An 11,199-nucleotide genomic window follows, 5' to 3' on the forward strand; every position below is an offset into this window, starting at 1 on the left:
TGTAAAGCCAGGTTTACACTTTATTGCCACGGTGTTGTCGTGGCAAGGCGTGCCAATCTGGAGTCACACGAACTGGCAGGCTCCCGCACTGTTCACGACTAGTTCACACATAGTTCACGACCAGTTCACGAATAGTTCACGAATTTGCACGAATGCGTGGCCGTCAGTGTCACGAACTGGCACGACGCATTCACGCATAGTTTGCGCATAGTTTACGTGCTTCCCGCATTGGCACGACATGGTTCCGCAATTGGACACGCCATATAAAAAGGGGGCTTCCCCAACCCCGGGTCGTGGCATGGCAGTGCGTGCCATGCCACGACTGGCACGCATCCTCCCGCATTGTCCCGAGGAGTTCACGAACAGTTGGCGCATAGTTCACGGCCCGGTCGCGATATTTTATCGTGACCAAAATTTTGAACACTTCAAAATTCTCGTCCCGACATGGCACGAACACTTCACGCCACTTTACGAGTAGTTTGCAACTCGATTCGTGCCACAGAATCGTGCAAGGGGAAACCTGGCTAAGAAACTGATTCCTTGTGCAGGTGTGCTTCATATATATGACCAGTTGGTGTCTGGAGGTTAATTAATTGGTTGATTGTGCACAGCTGTGCGCCACATGGGCCCCAAGCCCTATACTTCCACAGACCAGATACTTTTATCACTCAATAAATCACTCAATAAAATGCAAAACATTTTATAGCTTTTATATTTTGATATTCTCTCTGTTACCTTAACCAGAGAGTCCATTCATTTCCGTCAAAGTGGGCAAACTTACAAATTCAGCAGGGGATGAAATAATGATTTCCCCCTACTCTAAATGCTTGTTGTGTCATGTGTTCTTCCTCACTTCATATTCTCTTCTAGTTTTCTGTCCCTCCTTCACTTCCCTGTTTTCTCTGTGCAGGGCAGCGTAGTGAAGAAATACGTACAGCCCAATCCCAGGACTTTCGAAGACAGAATGAGTCTCATATTAAGGATGTGCAGAGACGCGATGAAAGACGCCGTCTGCCTCAACTGCAGAATACTCGGTGTTGGTATGAAAACACTCGCCAGTCCTAAAAAAAATAAATAAAACCACTGCAGTGCTTGAAAAACACTCTGTAAAAGCTGAAACTTTCTTCTCAGGAGTGTCCACGGGTGGGCGCGTGAATCCACAAGCAGGCGTTGTTCTACATTCCACAAACCTGATCCAGGAGTGGTCCTCTGTGGATCTGAGGACGCCCATCTCAGACGCCCTGCACCTGCCCGTGTGGGTGGACAACGATGGCAACTGCGCCGCTCTGGCTGAAAGGAAGTTCGGTCACGGAAAGGGAGTGGAAAACTTTGTCACTGTCATCACGGGAACAGGTGAGGAGGCAGTCGTCAAGTGGAAGCAGATTTTCTCTAAACATTGTCACTGGAAGGAAAACTTCATGTGGACTATCAGACTGCAGTTATCTTACCCTCCAGAAACCACACTCCAGTGTTCTGATGAAGCTATATGCTGATTTATTTTCAGCTTCTTGGTGTTTGGTTCTGTCTCTGGACATGATCCAGACAAACTCTCGAGTGACTTTTGTTAAAATATATCAGTACATACCACCGGGGACCACTAGATGTCACTGTGATAACAGAATGCTTCCATAGTACAGCTGTCAAACCTTTTTTTCCCCTCCCCATGATGCTTTTTTAACAAATGAGATCTATGATCAGGTCTGGCCAATACTCAGGAAAGTTCAGTATTTTCAAGTCAAATTTGTGTCATAATGGATCTCATATTTTTATACATGAGCTTAAATTACACCAAATGTTTTATCATTCCCAAATCTGCACCTGATATTTGAGAGAGGACATGTTTTTGCTCTGTTTAGGTATCGGAGGAGGGATCATCCACCACAACGAGCTGGTCCACGGCAGCACATTCTGTGCGGCTGAGCTGGGCCACATTGTGGTTTCACTGGAAGGCCCCGAGTGCTCGTGCGGCGGCCACGGCTGCATAGAGGCGTATTCGTCAGGGATGGCCCTGCAGAGAGAGGCCAAAAAGCTGCATGATGGTGAGTGCAGCCGTGTCCGTATTGGCCCTTTGGCCTGTCCTGTGAGTCGAGCTCAGCAGGAAGAAAGTTTTACGAGAAAAGACGAGCTGCAGTGGCGTTGAGAGCTTCAGGTAAATGTCTGATAAGATAAAATGCCAGAGATCACCAGGGGAGGACTCTGAGCTTTGCTTCATTTCAGGTTTCTCAAATGGCATTTTCAATTCCACGACGTTATGCGAGTTTATGACTTTATTCACTGTTTTGACTTTCTTTTCTTAATGAAAAGAAAGAAATTCTGTAAACGCTTCACATATTATTGTTAGTTTTGTTCCGTTAAGTTTAGAAAACTTGACTTGTCCCACAAGGGGCAATTCATTTGCAGCCTTCCAGTGTGCCCTCACATTTATGCTCACACTCATCCTTACACAACCAATGTAAAGAATCAATAAAGAAATAAAATAATCTATCTTTCTTGGAGACAGTTTACCCTTTGCACATGAGACAGAGCGGGATGTCTGAACAGCAAGATCAAACAAGATGCCATAAATGATAAAGCGTATAGGATGGTATAAAACAATAAATGAACACAGGGTCAGCCCGGGCATCTCAGGCGCCCTAGACCAGCCCAAGACGAGCGCCCCATTAGAGCCCCACATTATATTTCCTATATATATTCCTATATAGGAAATATAACATGTCCTTTAGATCACTTGAAGTTCATTTAAAGCATGTAGTACAGATGAAAGTGGTGGCCGATTTCTGTTAGATAACGAATTATTTCTCCAGTCTTTGTCCATCTAATCCAGGGTAGGAGTGATTGAAATACACCTTATCAACAACAAAAAAAGTAAAGATAGTATCAGTTTGTCTGGTAAAAAGAGAAAAAAGACTGCATGAGGCATGCTGTGAGATTTGTGCGTCACAAAGGATTTCATGTGTTTTTCAGAGGACCTGCTGAAGGTGGAGGGGGTGGACATGAAGCTGTCTGAGCCAATCACTGCAGCCCACCTCATCAGTGCAGCCAGAATGGGAAATTCCAAAGCCGATGCGATTCTGAACAAGGGTTAGTTCACCGAGGCGCCAAGTCTACCTGCACAATGTGGTCAAACCAGAAGTGTCCTTTATGGCGTGACATTTCAGACATAGCAAGATTAGTTCCCATGGAAATTTTGAACCACGTAGTGTTTTTGTTTGGTGAGAGCGGTGTAATTTCTCTGATGTTTGTGAGATAGTGCTGCTGGTTATTTGGAGGTCACCCTGAGTAGAGAGTTGAATATCTTTCCATGTGGCTAGAAAGGATGGGTTACACATATTAGTGAGAGGTCGAGGTAGTGCCATCCCCACTTGTTCTTTTTGAAGTTGTAAAGTTCTAAATCAAACCCTGGGTTTTTTGTTTTTGTTTTGTTTTTTTTACCCTGACAAATCTGGAAATTATCTTGTTCAATTCAGAAACTTGTTTTAATCTCATTTCCACAAGAGGTGTCTGAATTAAGGAGAGACATCATGGAAGACTATTGGTTGTATCAAAATCAATGACTAACGCTGTGTTTCCACCAGAAGCGGTGAACGCGAATTCATTCGTGCGACAAATGAAATCGCACCGCACTAGACGCTTGAGTTTTATCGGTGATACATATGCTTAAAAAAACCTGGCCACTCTCCGCTCGCCGCGGCATCACGTCACTCCGAGCCCTGGAGGAGGGCCATCAGGAGGACGCCGATAGGCCATCCTGGCATGTCAACAAGCGAGTTCGCTTGAAAAGTTCAATTATTTCAAGTAGAGCCGCAAGCAAATTCTCGCTGGAAACGCTCAGCGCTTGCCGCTTCATCGCTCGACGCTCAAGATAGAGCGACAATTGCGTAATTACATCGACTTTGTATGTAATCTCATTGCACGAAAAATTTGCGCCACGTCCAGTGGAAACACAGCATAAGACTAAGGAAAGACGTTAAATTCCATCTGTGTCTTCTTTAATTTCTTCAAGAGGTGGGTCACAATTTATCTCTGTCAGTGTTTGAATTCTTTTCGGTAGGTTTATTCCCTGATATTTTTATGAATTCTGATCCCAATTAATATGGAATTCCTCCTTAGGTTGCTTTGTGGATTGATAGTTGATAGCCAAAATTCGAGTTTTTTGTAGTTTTAATTTTCATCCTGAAAAATGACCAAATGTTTCTCGAATAACCAGTTATTTGTGGAGTTGATTAGGATTGTTACTTAAATAGACCAAACCATCATCGGCGTACAGCACCACCTTGCAGTCTTCTCTATTAATGCAAATGCTTTTAAAAAATCAGTGTGTCTTACCCACTGTGCTCAGCGTTCTCTATAGAACGCAAATAGAAGTGGGAAATCGAGCATCCCTGTCTCGAGCCACTTTACAGTGTAATAATATCTGAAAGGCATACATTTATTTTTTTATCCAGCCCAGCCTTTTGCTGTATTGTGTACAGATTCCTTAAGAAGTTGCCCATGCCAAAACTTTCTAAAACTTGTAAATTTGCTTATCACCAGCTTTCTTCAAAGTGCTTCGAAGTTGCATTTTTTTTCCTTAAATTGTGTGTAGTTGTTAATCAGGACTCTCTTTTGCGGCTTTTGCGCTGCCGCCTGCTTGGTTCAACCCGCCTCGGTTTTTAGGCAAACTAACGTCTCGAGATGAGCCAGGCGAACGACTCGTTTGTTAGAGTCAACCCCGCCATTTTTAAAATCCTATTCAAACAAGAACGATCACAAATAAGAGCTGGATGCACAGAAATCAACGTCTGTCTTCTTCCTCTTTTGCAGCGGCCACAGCGCTGGGTGCAGGAATCATCAACATCCTCCACATAGTCAACCCCACACTGGTGATTCTGTCTGGAGTGCTGGCGTCTTTCTACCAAGCCCCGGTGCAGCGCATCATCTCAGAGAGGGCTCTCTTCTCCACCAAAGGAACCAAAGTGGTCACATCAGACTTGGAGGAACCTGCTTTACTCGGTGCTGCTAGCATGGTTCTAGACTATACAACCAGAAGAATATATTGAAGTATGTGATACTTCAAAACTGACCGTAGTACCTTGGATACATGTATACCAAGACATATCTGGGAGGCATTTTTCAATGCTAGATTGAATCATCTTTGTTTTTGCTTTTTTTTTTTTTTTTTTTTTTTTTTTTTTTATTTTTTAGAAATATTTTATTTTCTTGTTGTTGATAATCAAAGTTAAGGTGGTGCTGTTTATGTCATCCTGAAAAAAGAAAAATATGCAGTGATTCCAACTTGTAATCTGTTTTTGGTCCATTGGACAGGGTATAGGATATCACACACTCAAGGAAGTATTGACTCGTGATTGATCCTAATGAATATGTTTTAGTCAAACTGACCTGGTCTATAATATGTTGGTGGACGGGAAGACAAATCTGCCATCGTATCGTTGTCATTTCTTTTCATTTTTGGATTTTTTTTTTTTCTTCACAAAAGTGACCAAAATATCTCTTAAAACATGTCTACCAGTAATAATTTTTTTGTGCTTTGACGCAGTGGCTGCTGTTCAGTTTTCTATACATTTTTTTCGATCAACTTTCTCCATTTCATATCCTTTGGAAATGAACAATTGTAACATTTCAATGATTTTTTTGTTGATGAAAGGATTTAAAGTTTTGATTAATCACTTGAACAAATATAATACTCGTATTTATGATATGCCTCGGCAACTTTTGCCTTGAGTAAAAAGACACGGAGTATTCAATTTCACCTGATGTACAGGTTTTGTTTTAGTCTTTTTAAATTATATTGCCACACCACCACAGACCTTATAAAAATGTAATACGCAGCTCATTTGTTCCATGCTGTTTGCAGAATTTAAATATATTTATATGTAAGTTTATTGATTTATGTTGGTCCAAATAGAAACTTAATAACAAACTTCTAAGTTATATGAATGTTCCCTGTTGAGCAAAAGCCTGAGTACTGAAGTTCTTCTTCCAAAAGTTGTCCATCTGTTCAAAATCTTACTTTTGTTTAGAAGTGCCTCCAAGTTTTTACTGCTTTATGCATTGTGGAGCAAAAATAAAGACATGCAAACTTTTAAATAAAGACATTGCATTTCTGTTTACCTATCGGTCGACGTCCCACCTTCACCTGTGACCATGAACTGTGGGTCATGACTGAAAGAATGAGATTATGAATACAAGCAGCTGAAATGAGTTTTCTGTGAAATGGGTGGAGGACATCACTCCTGGTGATAGAGTGAGGAGTTTATCCATGCAGGAGAGACTCAAACTCAAGCTGCTACTCAACATTTTGAGGAGCCAGTTGAGGTGGTTCATCTGATTAGGAAGGACCTTGACCACTTCCCATTGTTCGAAGTTCATAAGGCACGTCTGAGGTGTCCTTCAGGTCAGGACTCTCACGAGAGATTGCTGTAAAGTAAAAAGTACTTTATCTACAGCTCTGAGAAATTTAAAAAAAAAAAAATAAGCTGAATTATGGAATGCCTCACAGTAGCAGTCTGGTATTAAGTTATTACTCAAACTGTCTTGAAGACGCAAACATGTCCAGTGATGTTGGAGTATCAAGGAATCGTTCAAAACTAACTAGTTCGCTGGTGGCTGACAGCGAAGCTAATGGCTCATTGACGCCTGTAGCCTAGCCATCAGCGTGCTGCTTTTACAGAGCGCCTCTCTAAAGGTTAGCAGGGTGTTCTCTATTATAATATAACATAAATTATACTTAACAATAAAGCAAAAGTAAACGCAATTCTATCTAAGTGTCTTTATAAGTTGTGTGTGTGTGTGTGTGTGTGTGTGTGTGTGTGTGTGTGTGTGTGTGTGTGTGTGTGTGTGTGTGTGTGTGTGTGTGTGTGTGTGTGTGTGTGTGTGTGTACTTGTCCACATACACACACAGGACCTTTTGTGAGGACCATGGGTTTATAACCTTACAAGTGAGGACATTTTTGCCGGTCCTCACTATTCGACAGACATTTTTTGGCCTTTTTGAGGGTCTAAGACTTGATTTTTGGTTTAGGGTTACGATTAGGTTTAGAACTTTCTAACTCAAGATAACTTTCTATCCACTTTAGTGCTGATAACTCAAATCCATAACAATTTAACTTAGTTAATAAAATTGTATGATCCAAAACATCAAAAGCTGCACTCAAATCTAAAAATATTGTGCCAATCAACTTTTTGTTATCTATTTCCTCTAACCAATGATCGGTAATCTGAGCAAGTGCAGTTGTTGTGGAGTGACCCATTTTGTGTGCATGTTGATAAATTGTATTCAGTCCATTCTCTGAAAAATATTTTTGTATCTGATCATATACAACTTTTTCCATAAGTTTACTTAATGCAGGTAACAAATTTATTGGCCTGCTGTTTTGCGCTGAAAATGGTTCCTTGTTATTCTTAATCAGGGGAATGATTTTTGCTATCTTCCACTCTGATGGAAAAACACCTTCCTTTAAACTTATATTGATTATGTAAGAGACAGGCAAAGACATTAAATCTGCCACCAACTTCAACAATTTAATCTCTATATTGTCTACTCCAGAGGGTTTATCTTTACTTAACTGAATTTTTTTTTAATATGATCTTCTGTTATTTCAACAAATTTAAAGGCACTACTTTTAGTCTGCATGATGTAATTTCTTATTAGCCTGTATGAAATATTTTCATCCTGTCTGAGCACCGTGGCTTTTTGTAATTTCTGAATTTTATTTTTGAAAGACTGTTTCAAATAATTAGCAACTTCTTTCGGCTTAGTGAGATAAATTCCAGCTTTCTCCAAAAAAGTAGGATTTGACTTTGTTTTCCTTCCCATAAGTTCATTTAATGTACGGTACCCCATAATTTCGCACCATCGGATTTAACTTCTTTAATCTTATTATAATAATATATGCATTTTTTATTTGTATTTAATTTGGTAACAAAGTTTTGTAATTTTCGATAATTATTCTACTTGTCCATGTCATTTGCTTTAGTTGCCTCCGTTTTAGCCTTATCCCTTTGCTTCATATATTTTAAGTTCTTGATCCAACCATGGAGCTGAGACATTTCTCACAGCCTGTTTCCTCACCTTACCTGCATTATTAAGTTGTTAAAAACCACCACGGCTTTACATGGATCCTGTTCTTGCGTTACCTCTGACCAATCCATGGTCCTCACAGCTGCTACAAAATTATCTTCATTAATTTTTTTTAAAAATCCTCCTATAAATAAAACGTCCTGGTTTAGGTACCTTTGTTTTCCTTAAAACTGCAACTAAATTACGGTCACTACAACCTACAGGAATAGAAACCGCCTTAGAGCATAGCTCCTCTACATTAGTAAAAAATTAAATCAATAAGAGTTGCAGAGTATGTGCCATCAGATTTCAAGTTTACTCTTGTAAATTCACTAACGAGTTGTGACAAATTACAAGTACTAGCAAATGACATTAACTTATTTCTATATAACTTATTGCACAGCTGTTGTTTTTCCAATCTATATTAAAGTCCCCTAAAAAATAAATCTCAATTCCAATGTCACATACTCTATCAAGCATTTCACAAATTAGGTCAAGGCACATTATAGTCGTATTTTGTGGTCTGTAACAACATCCCACAACAACAGGCCTCAAATGAGGTAACTGTAGCTCTAACCAGAGAACTTCAACCCCCTGTGATATTAAAATCTGTTCTCACTTTAACTGGGATATTGTTTTGGACATAGCAAGCAACACCTCCACCATGTAGATTTCTATCCAATCTATAGATATGATAACCATCTATCTTTAATACAGAATTATTTATTGTTGGATCTAAGTGTGTTTCTGATATTGTGAATACCTGTAAATTATAACCTTGTAAAATGTCTTGAATATCTTTTTTTTTTCTTTCTTAAACTGCACACATTCAGATGGGCTATTTTAAAACTCCCCTTTTGGAGTAAAATGTTTTCCTTAACCATTTGCTCTATATGTAGACCTTTACATTGGGTTTCCATAAGTAAAACATACAACAACTGACAAACTACATTCACACTCAAAATCTTTAACATTGTAATGAATGAAATGAAAATATGAGCTATGTCGGCTCATGACAAATTCTCTCTCTATAATAAAGTGTGTGGGCTTATTCCATGTAAACAATAAGATGACCATAGAAGTTAAATTATTTTCTTATGTTTAACAAAAACCTCGCACTTTCCTAGAGTAGAAAAAGAAAAAAAAATGCTATTTTACCATTGAATCACTTTTGTTCCTTCATAGTCCACCCAGCCTTCCTCGTCATCAGTTTGTGTGTGTGTGTGTGTGTGTGTGTGTGTGTGTGTCTGTGTCTGTGAGTGAGAGAGATGATTTGTGAGATGGCAGGATGGAGGACTCGGGGATGGAACTACAGATCAAAATGGCCACCAGCCAAAGACTACAGTTGAAATGGCGAATCAGAGGGATGTGCTCGGTAACAAAAGAGCTCGAGAGAGGAGTGAGGCCTGTTTCCTCTCTCCAGTGCAACTTTGTAAAAGCCAATTCATAAAGAGTCTACATGACCTGTGTTGTTCATCACCTCAGACCAGGTGGAAGATGTTGGATTAACCATGTGATGTTTGGTGTGATGCTGGAGGCTGAAGCATTACAGTTCAGTATCAAAATTAACTTGCAAACCTGGCGATGGGTGAAGCGAAGTGATCATAAATCCACACATCATGAAAGCAAAGAGTTCTATGCTTGGCAAAACTTGTCTATGCTAAAGCCCAGATAGTTACCATGTTCCATTGTCTTTGGAGGAAGAGTCGCTCGGTGCTAGCCAGCTACTCGGTGCTAGCCAGGTGGCACTCTTTGTCTCCTGTTAGCACGTCCCTGCTAACGTTGTCTGTTGCTGTGCAGTGGTAGAAGGTGGAGGTGTTGAAGGGTTGAAAAACCGTTCCTGCCGTGGTTCTTCCGCTGCGTTCTTGTCATGGGCTGGACAAATGGATCTGGGGTGGGGGGGTTGACTCATGCTTGGCTTGGTCGGTCCAGTCTGCAATGTGTTAATGGCTGGAGGTCAGAGATTCTGTTTGCAGGCTGAAGGAACTGGTCGCTTTGCCTGTGGAAGTAACAGTTTGTGAGAGTAGAGGCTGTGTTCCGCTTCCACGCGGGGCGCGTCCTGTGTGAACCAGGCGTTTGTCCCCCCTGTCGGCGGGCCTGCCCAACTATGTGAAAGACTCCCTATCTCTCAATGATAAAGAATCCTTTAAAAAAATTCTTGGATCCAGACAGTGATCCGGATCATCACCAAAATTTAATGGATTCTAAGTTAGCCCAAGACCCACCTTTCCAGAAAGTTTCATTGCATTACTTTTTCCGTAATGTTGCTAACAGACCAACCAACAAACCAACAAACCAACGTGATAACATTAACCTCCTTGGCGGAGGTAAAAATGCAGGATATTCTCACAAGTTTCAGGAGAAGATTCTAAGCATACAGGCATTGGGAGGCAATTATGGTTCTACATAGCACATGTGGATCATGGCGGTTTTCCACTATCCTATCTTATTATCCTATCTCTTATCTCCCATTTCTTTCAAAGAGTCCATTGAGTTATTGTCTTTAATCATGATGGAAGTTACAGCTTTGACATTGCTTAATGTAACACTAAATACTTACTGGAAACAATGGTTCATGTGTGCTCTGACCTTAGCACGGTGTCAGAGAAGAGCTAAGTGCAGCAGATCCCATCAGAGCGGAGCAGAGCTTTGAGCATCCAACCCCGGACCGAAAGGCAACCCGGTGCCGCCACGGGGCCCCCTGTCCGGCATGGCGCCCAGCGCCGCCGCCGTTTCGGACGGTTCCCCCAACCCAGCGGCCTAGCCTCCAGGCCCGGCTCCGCAGGCAGGCGACCGGACACACGCGCCGGCCGCCCCTGGCCGTCTGACCATCTTCAGGTGGGTAGACGAGCTGACTTTATGCAGCCTCCCGGTGAGTCAGACGCCCGGGCGCCGTGACAGCCAGGCTGACTCAAAGTGCTTCTCTGCTGGGGAGAGGAACTGCAACGTTCCCATCCGAGCTAATTGTGGCTAAGTTAGCGAAAACTGTCAGCTGACCCACCTGAAGACGGTAGACGAGCTGACTTTATGATAACACTGGCGATGGATGGAGAAATATAGCTGAAATAAGCGATTTTGCAGAGATTATGTCCCACGCTAAAGCTCCATTGCCGTGGCCCCCGCTAAGTGCAGCTAAATCG

General features: G+C 41.5%; 1 protein-coding gene across 3 annotated transcripts in view; it reads left to right on the forward strand.

Moving 5' to 3' along the window:
* Positions 1 to 6,576, forward strand: part of gne (glucosamine (UDP-N-acetyl)-2-epimerase/N-acetylmannosamine kinase) — a 29,191-nt gene extending 22,615 nt beyond the window's left edge. For all 3 annotated transcript variants that reach the window (XM_030093252.1, XM_030093251.1, XM_030093250.1), the window contains 5 exons: positions 911 to 1,040; positions 1,132 to 1,353; positions 1,857 to 2,039; positions 2,965 to 3,081; positions 4,804 to 6,576. In XM_030093252.1, coding sequence (XP_029949112.1) covers positions 911 to 1,040; positions 1,132 to 1,353; positions 1,857 to 2,039; positions 2,965 to 3,081; positions 4,804 to 5,039 — 888 coding nt within the window. In that variant the 3' untranslated portion in view covers positions 5,040 to 6,576. The remainder of the gene's footprint in view (positions 1 to 910; positions 1,041 to 1,131; positions 1,354 to 1,856; positions 2,040 to 2,964; positions 3,082 to 4,803) is intronic.
* The last annotated feature ends 4,623 nt before the right edge of the window (positions 6,577 to 11,199 follow it).

The sequence above is a fragment of the Salarias fasciatus genome, chromosome 6 (genome assembly GCF_902148845.1).
Source record: "Salarias fasciatus chromosome 6, fSalaFa1.1, whole genome shotgun sequence".
NCBI classification, from domain to species: Eukaryota; Metazoa; Chordata; class Actinopteri; order Blenniiformes; family Blenniidae; genus Salarias; species Salarias fasciatus.